The sequence below is a fragment of the Equus przewalskii genome, chromosome 4 (genome assembly GCF_037783145.1).
Source record: "Equus przewalskii isolate Varuska chromosome 4, EquPr2, whole genome shotgun sequence".
NCBI lineage: Eukaryota > Metazoa > Chordata > Mammalia > Perissodactyla > Equidae > Equus > Equus przewalskii.
This window is the reverse complement of record NC_091834.1, coordinates 5877619-5894888: the sequence shown is the minus strand read 5'-3', so window position 1 is coordinate 5894888 and position 17270 is coordinate 5877619. Positions and strand designations below refer to the sequence as shown.

Below are 17270 nucleotides of genomic sequence, written 5' to 3'. Positions count from 1 at the left end.
CTTGCCCTTTGGCGAGATAAGTGTGACAGAAATACCTAGGAAGGAACAGCCAGGGTGAGAGCCTGAGAGGCTGTTGGGGCAGGAGCTGTGGGTGGGCCAGGCTGTGAGGTCGGACTTGGCATGCTGTGCAGTACAGAGCCGTTTAAGCAGTGGGGTGGGGGCTCACACGTACAGTGGTGGCTGAGTGGAGATGGATTCAAGCACAGAAAGAGGCTGGGATGGGAATCCTGGCGGTGGGGATGTTCCTCAGGGTTCGGGCGAGCGATGAGGACGAGGCCTGAGCTGATGGTGCAGAAAGGGGTCCGTCTCAGCAGGTGGACGTGTGAGTGCCTGGACGTGGGGAAGGGCCGAGGTCTCTAACTGGATGGTGCTGTCGTTAGCAGAGTTTGGGAAAAACAGAAAGTAGATTTAATTTAGAGCAAAGAATTTCCTGAGTTTGCTGTAGGTCAGTGTGAAGAATAAACTCTTGAAAGTTTAAACGAGGTGCGCTTGGCATTCTGGATGGGGTGGTTTGGGTGCGGGGCTGCCTGCCCGGTGCTGGATTCCAATACAGAGAAGAAAGAAGCAGAACGAGTGACACCCAGGCCTTCCTAGGCCACTTGAGAGGGAGGATGCTCCCTGGGCTGTTTCTCTGGGCAGGAAGTTGGGCAGCAGAGGCTGGGGCAGTGGCAGGCGGCCAGGGATGCTGTGCCGTTCCTCCATCCCCAGCGTGCTCAGAACAAGCCTCCTGAAAGCAATGGGCGAGGACCTGAGCACCCATCTCGGCTCCAGCCTCCCTGGCCAGGGGATGGAGGATGATCTGTGAGGAATCCTCTTCTCTCCCCGTGGGTCGCTGTTGGCTCCAGGGCTTGAGGGAGACAGTGAACGCCTTGGCTGCGCTGGCTCTGGGAGGCGAGGCTCAGGCCCAGCGACAAGGCAGCTTGCAGCTCCAGCAGCAGGAGCCAATGACCTCTGGTGGCTGCAGAGGGGAGTGCTCCCACTAGCTGCTCCTGAGCAGAGCCTGTCCTGGGGCTGGGGCGCTGGGGGCTCTGTCCCGCTCTGCACGAGCTGCTCCCTCCAGAATCCACTTGCTTTCTGACCTCTGTCGTCTCCGATCTGCCCTCCGAGGCCCCGATACTGTGTTTGCGTTGATGTGAGTTTCACTGGTACTCGTGTTAATTGTGAGGCTCCTCGTTCCCCTGTGTGGAAGGACACTGAGCAGGTGTGGCTGGTTTGGTCTAGGCTTGTCTTGACCCCCTCCTGGCTCACAGCCCGAGTCTGCACCACTGCGGGCCAGCCGGTCCCCGGTGCACACCAGAGAGCCTGTCCAGCATCGTGCACCCCCCGCCCCGTGCCCACACTCTGCTCTTCCTTCTTATCTTCCCCTCTTCTCTGGCTTACCAGTTTTCCCCCAGTCTCGGGCATTACGGCTCCCCAAGACTGTCAAGACGTCAGTGCCCATGGGTGTCCCAGTGGGCTTGGAGACCACGGTCTGAGCTCCTTGCCTCGGGAAGCCCTCATTAACAGAAGTGCCGGAGAGCCTGACAGAGGCTGCGGGGGCTCCTGCTGCCAGGGACCCAGAGCAGCCTAGAAGGGGCAGGTACAGGTGTTCTTCCAGGCGTCTTAGGGCCAGCAGGGGCGCCCGCTGCCTGACATACTTCAGGGTTGCAGGAGACACGTTTGTGGGCAAGGAAGCTTGAGTTTCTGCTCTCTTCTTCCAGAATGTGTTCTCCAGGTGGGAGCTTTACCGCTAGTCCCAGCTCGAGCGGTGCCTGGAAGACCAGGGATTGGGAAGTGGGGCCGGAGGCTCCTGGAAAGGGGTCGTTGGGTCTGGAAAGACTTCCTACCCAGCTGTTTGTCCTCCTCACTGCACACCCCAGAAGTGGTCCTCCACTCTGGTGAATGTGGATGGCCACCGCTCCCTCCCTTCTGCCCCTGCCTCCTCCCACCTCGTCCATCCCTCCTTCCACTGTGGGACCAGGAGGCTAAGAGGACAAAAATTTCTGCTGGCAATGATGACTTGCTCTCCAGTCGTCTACGCCAGAAGCATCAGGGTCCGTGGGGAGAGGGGATGGCCTGATACTCTCTCCTCTCTTGGTTTTAGCTCCAGTTTATTGAGGGCCAACTTTGTTCCCAGCGCTATGCTAAGTGCTTTATGCGTATTATCTCATTTAATCCATCCTGGTCTTCATTTTACTGATAAGGAAACTGAGGCCCAGAGTGGTGAAGTCCTGGGAGAGGCTGGGCAGAGCGGCCATGTGCGCCCGTGTGGGTTTGCACCGTAGGCTCTCGTCCTGCCTGGAGCCAAGGAAGAACAGAAACTAGCACTCCTCCCCCTGCCGGGCAGCCGCCCTGTTTCTCATTCACGGGAGTCCTGAGGGGCTCACTGAGGCCCTAAACCCGGGAGGTCAGATGGCTTTCCCACTGCAATCCATCCAGCAGTAGAAGAGGCAGGATTCGCATCTAGGCTTGTCTGATTTCAAAGCCTGTGTTTCTGACCGTTAGCCTAGACTCTCTTGCAACACCCTCCACCTTCTGTGAATGGGGTTGATGACTCTGTTTTCTGTTTGCTTACGGTGTTTACAAATTGGCTTTCTGAAAGTTTTCCCAATCTTTTTCCAGATTTAAAAAGATACATCATTTTTTCATTCATCAGGGTTTACATAGCACCGCCTGTGTTTGATGTACCCTGGTAGGACTTTGTAGCTCTGTTATTCAGGCTGATTCTTAGTGGTTGCCTGACTCCCAGCCTTTCAGAATGTCCCAAGTATTTCTTCAACTTAAAGAATTTAAATTTGATATAAATAATGTCCTGATAGCAGCCCCCAGGATGCATCTAAGAGAGCCAAATTGAATTCCTTCTCTGAGGGCCTTTTAAAGTAGGGTAAATTCCTGTTTGCTTGGGATGCTTAAATGCTGTCACCACTTGGAAGCCACAAGGCTGGCGAGATGGTCCTTTCAAGGATCTGCCAATGAATCAGAGAGCCTCAAAAGTGTGCCAGGCCAGTAGGCACCCAGGCCTTTGTCGAAGGAATTGGTGGGAAGAAATCAGACAGCTGAGAACTCTCAGCAGACACATAACCCACAGCACAAATACCATATGTCTTCAGGTTCCTGCCTGTCAAATCCATCTTCACCCCGAGCTGGTAAGTGGAGCAGGGCTGGCGCTGATTTCCGCCGGCCTAAAGATTTTCTGAAGCATTCTTTTAAGGCGTATCTGTGGGTGATCAAAGAATAAATCATGACGGTCAGGAAAGCATAGCTGGCAGGGGAACAGCTGGCCCTGCGACCATTGGTGGCCCTCAAAATGGCGCCATAAGATTGTCCACCTCTGCTCTTCTGCAGGCATCGTGGGCAAGGAGGGGAATCTGCTTGGTGCCAGGAGAACCATTTTTCTTAAAGCCAGAGGACCCTCCTTGGTCCGGAAAGATAAATGCAGACAGGCCAAACACGCAGGAAGAGGACGGGCAGCCGAAGCAGCGCAAATGGAGCAAGGTAGACATTTGCCCCGCGTAGTGAGGAGGATGAGGGAGGATCGTTCTCAGCTGCGGGATCCCTTCCCGGGACCCGAGACAGAGGTGCAGAGATAACAAGGAGATAACAACTCCCCGTATATTAGACACAGCAGGAGAACAAGCTGCAGCCCTGGGCTCCTTGAAAGAGTTCATCCCAAGCGAACAAAACAGGCATTATGAAAGCAGCAGGGGAAGAGTGGGCCTCTTTCTCCCTTTCAAATGCTGCTCCAAAGAAAGGATAACAGTGAGTTGATAAATGCGACTAATTGTGAGGCTCGGCAAGTGTGTAAGCGCATCCCTTAAGATCGAAAGGGGAGGAACTTGAGGGTCTTTGGCCAACCTCATGGGTAACTGCCAGGCTTGTTTATAACCTAAAGGGACAGAATCATAAATTGCTTAGTTATGTGGGTGTTGCCCACTCGCCACCCCTCCCAGCTCCTAACTGCAAGTGGAGGTGTTTGACTCACTGGGATTAGACGCAGAAAAGGGGGGAGATGCCCTTACCATGAAGACAAGAGACAGAATCCTTTGGCTTCTTTCCAAATGGAAAAAAAAAAAATTAAACCTGTCATTCAAGGTCCACTGCCCGGGGCTGGGACACTGTCCTGCCTGGGAGAGGTGATGGCAGAGGAAGTGAGGGGAGTGAGAAAGGGGACAGTGGGAGAAAGCAGAAGACGCTTCTGAGATGATGGCTTCCAGAGAGCCACACGCCCCCATCCCTGGAGTGTAGGCAGATGCAAGGGTCTGTGTGTGAGTGAGGCCGGGGTCGGGGCTCTCCAGCTTCTATGTCGGCCAGAGCTCATTGCTGACAGAAGATTGATCTCTGGGATTGGTTTTCCAAATGGTGTGGCACCATCTTACCATCATTTACTCCTTTGTTCATCAGTTTAGGATCGTGGAGCCCTTGCCAATACTAGTGAAGAAAGGGGGCTGAATACTCAAATGGACCGATGGCCCACATTATGCCAGGGAATGAGGGTGACGAGGTGAGGTGGGGGTGATTTTCGCCTCTCTCTCTCATTTCCCCTGGGGATACGGTTGACCCTTCCAGCTATCACTGAGCTGCCTGCTTCCTTGTCTTCTCTTAACTCCCAGCAGAATTACCTTCTCAGCTCAGGCCAGAGGCAAGATACCTTGGAGGGGGAAGCCCAAAACCTTTGGGCGAGAGAAGGGACACCAAAGAAAACAGTCCCGGGGCAGCCCCAGGCCCTCCTCCTTCACTCCATCTGCCACCCTTCTCCATCAGCTAACGACACCCTTGGAGGCCCACCCAAAACACCCAGTCTCCCTTCGCCTCCCGCTGCCAAGATGTGGCCGGCTTACCTGGCCTCGGGAGTGTTTATCCGGTGGCTCAGCTCCCTACTGACTCACCTGGTCTTTGGAACCCTTCAAAACATTCTGGACCGGATTTTTTTTCCCTAATACCTCCCATTCCCGTCCAAGAAAACTCAGTCCCAGAGGACAGTACACCGGCCTTTCCTTCTTGTTCCTGATGGGCGCCAATTCCGCGTCCTGCCTATGGGCTTTGGGATCGAAGCCCCACTGGAGTTCTGGAGGCATTGGCGGTAGAGCGGATGAGTGGACCACACCCGTTATATAGGGAGAAAGTTCCCAATTAGGGAGCTCAGTCACAGACATTAGCTGGCCTGGCTCAAGCGCGGTTCCTACCACACAGCTGGGAAGAGATCGGTCGAGTGGTGCTGTTCCAAGTGGCCGGCCCCGGTGCACCTGTGCTCTCGTGCTGCCTTAAGGAGCACGTTGGAGCTGGACGTTGACTTTGGGGGAGAAAAGCAGACTGTACTGTGGGCGTTTAAGGACCACTTGGCTCGGTTTCTACAGTGAGCTCAGTTTGTATGATTGCTCTGGGTTATTCTATCCCAACATCTTACCTTTGTCCACTGAGCTCGTGAGTATTCAGCACGTGCCCACGGCCTCTCTCAAAACAGCTGGAGGCCTTCCATTTACTCATCTGGCTCACGTGACAGGCGCTGGCTCTGGAGCTTGAAGTCCTGACTTCCTTTCCTGAACTCACGTGGCTTCACAAAGAAGGATATCAGAGAGGACCACTCGGGCGCTGAGGAGCCTCTCACCTGGCTAGTAGTCCGCGTGTTCACACCAACACTCAACAAGAGCTTTTTCAGCAGGCCCTTATAGCATGGATTTTCAAAGTCAGGATACTGAAGTATAATTTAAGTTGTGTGAGTTTTGTAATTTGTGGGAGTTTTATTTTGGTTTGTGTATTTTTTTTTTTAATTTTTAGTTGTGGTCAAATACACGTAACGAAATTTACCATCTTCACCATTTTTAAGCATACAATTCAGCAGTGCAACCGGTCTCCAGAACTCTTTCCATCTGGCAAAACTGAAACTCTAGGGGGCCGGCTCCGCGGCTGAGTGGTTAAGTTCAAGTGCTCTGCTTTGGCGGCCCGGGGTTTCGCTGGTTCGGATCCTGGTGCGGACATGGCAGCACTCATCAGGCCATGCTGAGGTGGCGTCCCACATGCCACAACCAGAAGGACCTGCAACTAGAATATACAACTAGGTACTGGGGGGCTTTGGGGAGAAGAAGAAAAAAAAAATTTAAAAACTGAAACTCTATACCCATTAAATAACAACTCCCCTTTCTCACCAGTCCCTGACCCCCGGCAACCACCATTCCACTTTCTGTCCCCATGAACTTGACCATTCTGCATACCTCATATAAGTGAAATCATGCAGTATTTGTCTTTTTTGTGACCGGCTTATTTCACTTAGCATACTGTCCTCAACATTCACCTGTGTGTCAGAAATTCCTTCTTTTTTGAGGCTGAATAATATTCCATTGTATGTACATACCACATTTTGTTTATTCATTCATCCATCATTGGACACTTGGGCTGCTTCCACAGTTTAGCTATTATGGATAGTGTTGCTATGAACTGGGTGTACACATCTCTCTTTGAGACCCTGATTTCTGCAATTTGTGTCTTGTCAAGTTGAGTGAAGGAATGATTCTAGAAGGATTCCATACCCCATGGTTTTGCATTTTTGCCCGTTTGGAAATGCAGCACTAACTTCACCAGGTAATAGCTTTATAGCGTCTTAGCGTGCTGACTTTTCAAGGGCTTCGTGTGCTGTTCTTCAGCGATATGTGAGTGCTTTGAGAATTACCATTAAACAGAAAGTGGCAGCAGTTCAGCTGTGTCTCAGTGATGGGGACACTGACAAAGGACGGAATTGTCAAGACTTGGTGTCTTACTAAAACCACCGTTCCAGTTTTCCCTGCCTTGGGGCCTGAAGTCCCACACCACCCTCACCCCAGGCCAAGAAAGTGCGTGGCCCCAGGGGCAAGTCGGTGAGGTCCACGGCAGTCTGCTCCACCGCTGAGTGCCCTTCTCACTGGTGAAGTCCTATAAATAACATCTGTGATCCTGTTTCAAAGTCAGAGAAGGAGCAGGGGCTGAGGGGGTGCTGAAATAATTTCGTGAACAGACTGATCAAAGAAAGGATCTCTGAATGAATCTTAAGGAGAGCCAGCCAGCCATGTGGACGAATAAGATTCCTCCTCTGCCAAAACCAGCCTGTCTCTCATGCCCTTCGTTGTCTGCAGGCATATAAGCCGTATTCTAGATCGTTTGGCATTCAAATAGCTAAGTCGGCTCCACCCTCAGCTCAGAGATGACTCGGGGGCTGAAGTGTTAGCATTCTGCCCTCTTGTAAGGAGGAAAGGGAATCTGGTTCAGGAATCAAAGCAAAGCTTATTCACCTCATCTCATCTTTTAAGACCCCGAGACAGAGTCCTCCAGAGCCCCCCAGACACGGGGTCCTCCAGCATTAAATGCACAGAAATCAAATGCGTATCCATTACAGGAGAAATAGCAGGGAAGAGGGGCGAAGGTGACAGATTCTGAAGAGCAAACATCCACCTTTGTGCTCTGGCTTCTTAAAATTCATCCTCTCACCTGCCAGCCTTGAGAATTGCCTATTTACATAACTAGCTGCCTAAAATGGAATATTAGATAATGTTACATGGCGGCTCACTCAATCCGAGCCATCCCCAGGATGTAAGAGCGATGCAGAAGTCCTCCGACAGCGTGTGGCGGGGCACGCTGGCCTGCAGCCATGCCTCTGTGTGGTGTGAGCCTGTCAGCACTCCCAAGCTAAGCAGATGTCAGGCCCGACCGCCAGGTGGGAGACCAGCCGAGCATGGGGGGGGTTGTGGGGGGAGCGTGATTCAGCAAGTGGCACAGTGGCACACCGTCTTCAGGGGACAAACAGCATCTCTTCCTGAGCTTCACAGTGGGCACCTTGTTCTGCCCAAGGTTCCATCTCAGAGGCAGTGACATATAGGGACCGAGAAGGGGGGAGCTGCAGGATCTATGGGGGCAACCGGTACGGGAGGTAATCAGTCAGCTTTGATGCCATCCCTGGCCCTGTGCCAGCCACTCATTCCCTGCTGGTCCTTTCCAAGGCACAGATTTCCCTCCCATCAAAACTGGAATCATGCTGCTCGCTTATAGGAGGAATATAAATAAGTGATAAGGAAGGATCCTGATGACGATGAGCAGGTATTGCTTCTCAGCGCGCCAGACGTGTCAAAGAAGGCAATTGTGTGTGTTCCTTTCTTTTTCAGCGTTCCGGTTCCTGTAGTCAGTTTAGAGAAAATTCCTAACCTAGTGAAGGCAGATGGTGCCAATGTCAAAATGAACTCTGCAACCACTGCTGCGGTCACGTGCTACTCCACTTCATCCTCTGCCATCTCTACCCCACCTTTAATTAAGGCGGTCTTGATGTCCAAGTCAGTGCCACCTTCCCCAGAGAAGATCTTAAATGGCAAAGGAATTCTATCCGCCACAATAGACAAGAAACACCAAAATGGCACCAAAAACAACAACAAGCCTTACAGGAGAGTTTCAGGTACGTGTCTGTGTCCTTAGAGTCTGGCTCATGGTTAGAGTGAAACCAAGTCACATCCCTAACCAAGGAGTGATGTGTTCTTAGAATTAAGCCGGTCTGTTTCATTTTAAGGGAACACAGAGTTTACCTGCAAACAGGACCCCCCACCTAAAATGCAAGGAAGAACTGGGTCTCTTATTCCCGGGCCAGATGGGGTCTCTGGCTTGGCTCAGTGCTTAGCGAGAGTCAGCCTCGTGGCTCAGGAGGCAGGATGCTCTGTGCCGACCACAAGGACCTGTGGATCCCGAGGGTCTTATGCAGACAGAATGAACTGCCCCTGGGTTCTGTGGAAACTTCACTGCCGTGAAGTTGGACAACCCACAGTGATGTCGCGCAGCGGCTCCGGGCAGGCTGGGGACAGTGCCATCAGTGCCGTCTGCCCCACTCTCTCCTTGGTCTACTTGGTTTCCAGGTTGACTCTGTGATCTGGGGCTACAGCTGCCTCTCCGACACACTCAGGTTGGAAATCCCATCCAGGAAGGCTTGGCCTGGCACAGCAGAGGGGGTGTGGAGGGGTCCCTCTCGGATCTGCTTCTTGGTTGTCTGAATGGGCACTCGGGGTGCCCAGCAAGAAGCACATGGCCAGTCTTTGAGGCGGTGGTTGCCCTTCGGGGCCCCCATGTGGATGATATTTGCTTTGGATTTGTCGTAGAACTCAATCTGGCAGTTCTGCTCTCTCCAAAAGACCGAGAAAAGCTATAAACTTTGTACCTTCTTCACACACCATGGGGAGTTATCAAATGTTGACCAGAAAAAAGACAATACAGAGAGAGGCACCCTGTGAGAGAGAAACTACGTCCTCTGGTATGCACATAATTCTTAAGCACCCCGAGAATGGTGGGTCGTTTTTATGTTCTACTTCGTGTTTATCTGTATTTCAGTTTTTCTATCTTACTTCTGTAGCTTTGTAAAATATTATATCTAAAGAGTACCTCAGGCCCAAAGCAATCAAAAGACACAGGCATCTTGCCCTAAAAGTCTCCCCATGTACTATTCGCCCAGTTGGTGCTCTCCTTGAGCGTTTGGGGCTGCAGGGTGTGGACAGGAGCCCCCAGCTCCTGGCTCTCCTCCTGACTGGAAAGTTCAGTAGCGTTCTGCAGAGGTGGGTGGCAGCATCCTTGGAAAAACCAGTAGGCCTGGCTGGGCACAGTGTCCAGAGGGTGTGTTTCCTCATTGTGGCAGAAGCACATGACCATGGCTTCCAGCCTGCACCCCAATCTGAAGTCGTTTGGGTTTGGGGTTTTTTTTTTTGCTGTTTGTTGGTTTTGCATTTTGTTGGTTGTTTTGTCTCATTGGGTCTTTGCTTGTTTCTCTCTCGCTTCCACATTTGGCAGCCAGCTCCTACCCCCAGCCAAACAACCTGCTCAGTTCCAGCCCAGCATGAGTTCTGGGGTGGCTCTGGGCACAGGTCTGACTCTGACAGGCCCCAGGGAAAGAAGTGCATGCCAGGTAGCCCGGGGCCTAGCACCCCTGCCCTCCGCAGTGGGCAGAGAGGCACATAGGAAACGGGCATCTCCAGGCCTGGCCGTTTTCTAGTCTTAAAGGTGAAGCTAAAAAAAAAAAGAAGGCAAAAGCCAGAACAAGGGGTAGGAGGCATTTGGACAGCCAACCCGGGACTCTGTCCTGGATGTAAGAATGGTTTTATTGCCCATGGCATCATTGCCGCCGTTGCAAACACCCCACGACCCCCAAACCGTCTTTTAAAAATAGGACACGTTCATTTATTACACTCAGAGTTTACTCCACCAATTTCAGACAGTTTTGCAGGCTAGGTAACCTCTTTTCAGTTTGCAGCCATTCGAACCTCTCATGGAGACTTTTCAGCGAATTGGTGTGCACCCCCCACCCACCCACACACCAGCACTGCTGCTGATCTCCTTGAATGCCCAGAAGAGCCTTCCCACCCTGCAGGATTCAGGTGTTGGCTGGGTACCTTCCAGAAGCCACACGGGCCATCTGACAGGTGGCACTTTAAAGCCTAAAGGATCCTTGAGAGATTGCCTCGTGTCCCTTCATTTTCCAGGGGACGAGAGCATTTTTGTAATCCGGAAGGATCCGAAATAGGCATAAAAAGAACGGGTTCCTTAGAAGTAACCTCAGCACGAGCCATCGGCAGCCCAGCGGGCAGGCAAGAGCTGGGAAGGCCTGGCCTCTGTGCATCCCTCCCTCATCCCCAGGGGCCAGCTCGCCCGGCCTCATTCCCACTTGGAGCCACAGGCCCCGTGCTGGGGGCAGAGCGAGCTGTGAGACCAGCAGGCCCTGCCCTGCATGCACCTTCAAGTTCAGACGCTCCTGCCCCTGCCCCTGCCTGTGACACCGCGAAGATGTTCCTGAATCAGCTAAAGGACTTTTCTGGTCCACTGTGTGGAAAGCCTTGTGCTGAGGACTTTGGAGAGCCCAAGCGAGGCAGGTCACACAGACACCTCCCACTTAAATGGCTCAAACAAGCAGGAAGGCTGGGTGGGGGAGGGGGCCATGTATTCTTGGATCTGCCCAGGAAGAAGTGGCCCCCGGGCCTCAGGTGGCTCTGCCTGGTCTGCAGCCAGCTTTGCCCAGAGCGCCAAGTCCTTGGGGGGGGGCACGGCTTCCAGTGAAATGGGGTGTGAGCTGCGCAGCTCCTTGCCCGCCCCACCCTCTCCCCTGAGTCTGGTGCTGCCTTCACATCCCCCTGAGGCTGCACCTGGGAACTCGGGGTTCAGAGGGGAGCGCCATTTTCCCCTGAGCGGTTCTTGAAGCATTTTAGCAGCCGGTTGGGGGAAAAAAAAAAAAAAAAAAACAGATTGCCTGACAATGTCTCACTTGTTGGTGCAAATGTGCATTTTTTTTTAAATGTAGTCTTAATGCCAAATCCTCTTTAGTCTCCTTTTTTTCTTATATTTTTTGTTTGTTTCTTAAACCAGAGAGAGAATTTGACCCAAATAAACACTGTGGAGTGTTGGATCCCGAGACAAAGAAACCTTGCACAAGATCCCTCACCTGCAAGGTATTTCTCTTTCCGTAAAAAATACTTCCTGCTCTCGCTGGGGCCTTTGTCGAAATGTTTGCATGCCACTCTCTGCACACGGCAGGGTGTGGAACCTCGACATGACCCCCAGCTGTTCTTTGTAAGGGAAATGCTTTCTTCTCTTCCATGGTAGCAGAGTGCCTGCCTCAAGCTGGCTGGCTTTTTAAGAAGGAAAAAAAAAAAAAAAATAGGCTTCCCCTGTTCCTTGTGAGGCCAGACAGTAAATTGTATTTATAGGCACTCACGGGCGGTTCTAAACCCTGCTACGTTTTAATGTATGCAGGAGCGGCGGCGCGCGGCAGCGCCCAGAAAGGCGGCCCTGGAGGGGAGGACGGTCTGCGCGCCCCTGATCTGGCCACGCCGGTGTGGCCGGGGCACAGCTGACCCAAGGTGGCCGCCATCGGGCAGCCCCCAGCCCCATATTTCATGCAGAACTGCTAGCGCTTCTTGGGATCGGGGCTGTGGCCCTCTCCGCTCGGTGGCTCTGTGTGTCTGGGCCACAGCAAGCTCCCACCTGCACCTGGATTAACTCTGGCCCTCCCACACGGTCGCCTTTCCTCAGAGAGGTTCTCGCGGGTTCTGCGCTGAAGCTGGTCATCTTATGCCATTTTCTGGAGGAAGCTTCGGCTTCTGACCGCCAGGAGTGTAGGGCATGGTTGCGTTTGTGTGGTCTCTGCCTCTTCCCAGCCACAGACCAGGAGCTGTTGCCTTGAAGTTGACTTTTCAAGCACCTCTAAATTCTCATGAATTGCTGTTTCTGAAATGGAGGGCCCGGGGAAGCAGGTTTATGTGCTGATCAAAGAGGCTGTGCTTTTCATCTCTCTTCTCCTTAGACACACTCGCTAAGCCATCGGAGGGCAGTCCCGGGCCGGAAAAAGCAATTTGACCTCCTTCTGGCAGAACACAAAGCCAAGTCTCGGGAAAAAGAAGTTAAAGATAAAGAGCATCTCCTGGCTTCAGCAAGGGAAGTACTTCCAAACCAGTCCGGGCCGGCTCCGGACTCCCTGCCAGGACCTTCAGGGAGCTCTGGACCAGAACCTAAAGTCGCATCCCCTGCAAAATCCAGGCCACCTAACTCTGTGCTTCCCAGGTAAGTCCCACCTTGACGATAGAAGCCCTGAGTCCTTGGTCAAGTGACTGCCTTGCTGGGTCGTGCGTGGTCTGTTCACTCGTTAAATGGAAGCTGTGACGGTCCTGCCTCATAGGGTGGTTGTGCAGTTGAAATGAGATACTGAGCTTAAGAGGTTCAGCCCAGTGCCTGCCACACAGTCTTCAGTGGGTTTTCCCGCTGTCATCATTCTCATCATCACTGTCGTCATCGTCATCATCATCTTTCACAGCAGACCTCTGTCAGACTTGTGCCTTTTTATAGAGCAGGAGTAAGCTGGAAATCAGTAGCTGGGAGGATGACATATCAGCCACCAGGCAACTGCCTGGCTGCCTGGGGTTTTAGATTGGTTGACAGTTCCCGGAGCTGAGAGTGCGGAAACCCTGGTGGGCGGGTCGTCCGCACACCTTAGGCACCCGTTCGCCCCAATGTTTCGTGAATTTTTTCCGCAACTGTCTGATGATGAGGTTGAAGGGAAAATTGGCATGAGAGAGTCCTTACATTTCCCTCCACACCAGGACAGCCAAGCCGCCTGTCCGGGGTTTCATTTGGTTGTCCTGGACAGAAAGGAAAGAACAGAGAACAGAGTTAAAACCCATTTGGATAAAGAGCGATTTAAAGTCCAAATGTCTGTTTTGTTGGGCAGTGGAGTGCTGGATTGAGCAGTAGACGATTTCCGGGTCATAGGATAGGGGATCCTTCGTTCAAAAATATTTATCGAGCATAAACAAGGTAGTCCCAGGCAGGGGTATGGAGATCAATGAAACGAGAGCCTGCTTTTCAAGAACTTAGGGTTTAGAAGATAAGACTCAAATATCCATAACTTTCTACAAAGGGAACATTAATAATACAACATGAGAAGTGCAGATAGTGGCTTTATCTGATGATTTTTACTGCAGACGGTGAGCGTCTCAAAGGGTCCAGTCAGCAGTAGGCATCCAGAGGACACAGTTATAAAAGAAGGGGAAGCAGTTGATTTCTGAAGCAAAAGCAAATATTTGACGGCGGTGATTCCCGAGCTCCCAGGTCCTCACCCCATGCCTTCCACCTTGGTGCAAGCCTGACCCAGTGTGACAGCCACAGTCCCTCCGTCGGAACCGCCAACCTCTGCTTCAGGCTTCAGGAGGACGTGGTCAGGTGGACCCGCCACCCACACACATTTCCATCACCATAACCACTGTCGTGTTGTTGTCATCACTTACACGCCGCCCCTCATTGTGCAAGATCGTTTTATAATTACTTCTCACTGTAATGCCAGATGTCGGGGAAGGATATTCCCCTTGCTGTAGAGTTGAGGAGACGGTTCTCTTCCAGACTTCTCTGTGGCTGTAGAACTTGTGATTTCACAAAACCTTACATGGTACCCAATATACAGGCAGACCTGCCTCCACCTGCAGCCAGCTCAGCCCTGCTTTCGGCACACATGTACGCAGAGCCCACTGTCCCCTGGCCCGTCCTAGGGATCGCCTCAAACTCCCCAAGGACTCCAGGGAACCCAGTTTGAAAATCCTCCTTTATGATACATTTCTCCATCGATTGTGACTGTTGGGGCGCTTCTCCCCCGAGCAGTGGTACCCAGCTTAACAGAGGAGCCAGGGGACAGCCAGTTCTCTTAGGGAAGAGAAAGAAGGAGAGCGAGCGAGGTCGGTCAGCAAGAAGGAGGTCCCTGAGAGGAGGGGGAGGCAAAGAGGAGCACATTACAAGTGTTGGTGACAGAATCATTTTTGAGGATGCTTATCAAGGTTGACACAGGCACCAGAAAACTCCAGGGTGAGCTGTTTCAGTGTTAGCGGGGAATAGCATCCTCTTCCACTTGCTTTAGATTAGGAGGAGACCCCGTGCCATCAGAGACTGAAAAAGCGTGATCAAAACAATGTACTCACGTAAAACTTAAAACAACATTTATTTTCCTCATATTAATCATATATATAATAGGTATGTCAATCACTAATCATCTATAATTGGCAAAAAATTATCACGTGAATGGAATTATCTTAATCCCTTCCCAATCGTGAATTCCTTTTGTAGGAGATGCTAACATGTGTGAATTTATTTCTTACATATCGTTTTGGTAATCTTGAAAATCTTTCCATTCTCATGTTCTTAAATTGCAGCCCATTCTTGTCAGGGGTTCCTGAAAAAGGAACTTGGGTGGAGAGTTGGAAACGTTAAAAGTTAGGTAACAAGGGCTGGGACGGGACTGGAAGCGCACATCTCAGCTCCATGCTAAAGAACTGGAGGAGCACGGTCATGTTTCTTAGCTTCTCTGGCCTCAAGCTGCCCATCTGTAAAAGGGAGCTGAGACAAATTAAGTGAGATAGAGTACCAAGCTCATGACCAGCACTTAACGGCAGCTGGTGGTAAGTGGTGGTGGTGTTTGGTGGGCAGCAGTGCGAGTAGATGAAGATAACAGTGCTGCCTGATTTCCATTTGCCCCGCCTCCTGGCCTCTGTCCCCCAACTTGGGGGCCCTTAATTAACATGCCCATGTGCTCTGTTTCTTTGCCCCAAACTCTAAGAGGACGCATTAGTTGCCCCAAAGTGCCCAAGGGCTGTGGATGAGCAGCCCAGCCCTTCAGGACTCGTTGGAAAGGAAGAAGGGGGCAGAGGATGGAGCCCGGCTCTGAGAAGCCAGGCTCTGCGCACGTTCTCTCTGTCTTGGAGACGCTCACACGTCTCATCTTAAAGTATAAAATGGTAAAACCCATTGAATCTTAGACTGACAAGGGCAGCAGGGAGAGAGGCGGAAGGTCCCAGATCCCTGAGAAAGGGCAGAGATGAACCTGGAGTGAAAGCAACTTCCGCTCATGACTCATTAGGATGGTGTCATTGCCAAACGGCAAAGCATTTCTCTCCTTGCCTTACGTTTGTCTTTTTCTCCATCCCTTCCACAATGAGGGAGGCTTTGGACTCAAGCAGACAGAGTCAAGTCTCATTTCCACCTCTTATTAGCTTTGCAACCAATTTCCTCATCTGAGAAGTGTTGATAACAAATAGTCACACGCACCTACGGCAGTGGGTAACTCGGATGAGAAAATATACATGACATGCCTGGCCATATTGTGGGGGCTTGGTTCAGGTCACTTGCCTGCGCCCTCTTTGCTCAGAGGACTGATGCCCGTGCTCCCTCAAAGTGATGAGGGTGGGGACTTTCTAAGTTTCTTTGGAGTGGAACTGGACAGGGACCCTCCTCACAGGCATTGTCCAGACTGGTAAGTCAAGAGGGGAGGAGGGATGTCATGTTGAGGGGGAGAGGGTGGATGGCCGCTTAAGAAACCTGAGTGGCTTTTGCAACACTTTCTCATGACTAGTCGCCCCACTCCCCACCACTCCTCGCCAAGCCTTGTTCTTTCCGAGACACAGGCTATTTCCAGCACACTCCTGGAAGGTCTTGAAACATCCACCACTCCATCATCGCCTGGAGGTGCATACATGCTGAGTGAGACAAGCCTGAAAAGGAGAAGAGTCAGAGCTCCTCCTTCTTGGTGTGCACACCGTTGCTCACTCCTGCCTTTGCTCTCGACACCGGTCTGCTCTGGAGCACACGGTTTCCACGCTCAGCGTTACCCTCCAGGATTCTCCTCTCCGCATCTCCTCTCTTTTATCTGGCAACTGGAACTTACTGTTGAGTGTTTCAACCAGTTTTTTTTCCTTAATTAAACTCCATCTTTTTAATCAAAGTAATACAGGCACATAATTCAAAAATCAGATAGTACTAAAAGACTTAGGAGAGAAAAAGCGGTTCTTGCCTTCCTGGGACTCTCATCACTCTGTGCGGGAGCGCCTGATTCTGGATCTCAGGCCTTCCTCCCGTGGTTTCCTCCTTTCTTTTGATGGAGCGCCTCCTCCATTAGCTTCCTGTGAAGAGGTGCATGGGAGCTCCATTTTTAGAATCCCTATAGTCCTGAAAATGTTTTTGTTCTACCCTCATGACTTCATCAGTAATCTCCCTGAGTGTATAACTGGGTTGAAAATCATTTCCCTACAGAATTTTGAAGACATTTTTCCATTGGCTTCTAGCATCAAAAGTTTTTATCGAGAAGTTTGGTATCATTCATCCTGATTCCCATTTCTTTGCCCGTGACCACTTTTTGTCTCTGAAGCCTGGGGCTCTGAAATTTCACAGGCATCACTCTTGTTGTAGGTGTTTTTTTTTTTAAAAGATTTTTATTTTTCCTTTTTCTCCCCAAAGCCCCCCGGTACTTAGTTGTGTATTTTTAGTTGTGGGTCCTTCTAGTTGTGGCATGTGGGACACCGCCTCAGCGTGGCTTGATGAGTGGTTCCATGTCTGCGCCCAGGATCCAAACTGGTGAAACCCTGGGCCACCGCAGCGGAGTGCACAAACTTAACCACTCGGCCACGGGGCCAGCCCTGATGTGGGTCTTTTTTTACTCGCTGTACTGGGTACTCAGTAGATCCTTTTAATCTGGGATTGTTTCTGGGGTATTTTCCTATGTTACGTCTTGGATAATTTTCTCCCCACTATTTTCTCTATTCTCTCTTTCTTGACCTCCCGTTAGTTGACGTTAGACCTTTGCTCTGATCTTTCATTTTCTTATCTCTTTTCTCCTGTTGTCTCTCTTAATCTCTTATTCTACTTTCTAAAAGATTTTCTTTTAGTTTACCTTCAAAAGTGTGTATTATGGGGCCAGCCTGGTGGTGCAGCAGTTAAGTCGCACACTGTGCTTCGGCGGCCCGGGGTTCACCGGTTCAGATCCCAGGTGCGACCTA

General features: G+C 51.4%; 1 protein-coding gene across 13 annotated transcripts in view; it reads left to right on the top strand.

Moving 5' to 3' along the window:
- Positions 1-17270, top strand: part of ATXN7L1 (ataxin 7 like 1) — a 221921-nt gene that overhangs the window by 183349 nt on the left and 21302 nt on the right. For all 13 annotated transcript variants that reach the window (XM_070617140.1, XM_008541656.2, XM_070617143.1 and 10 more), the window contains 3 exons: positions 8106-8389; positions 11329-11411; positions 12266-12522. In XM_070617140.1, coding sequence (XP_070473241.1) covers positions 8106-8389; positions 11329-11411; positions 12266-12522 — 624 coding nt within the window. The remainder of the gene's footprint in view (positions 1-8105; positions 8390-11328; positions 11412-12265; positions 12523-17270) is intronic.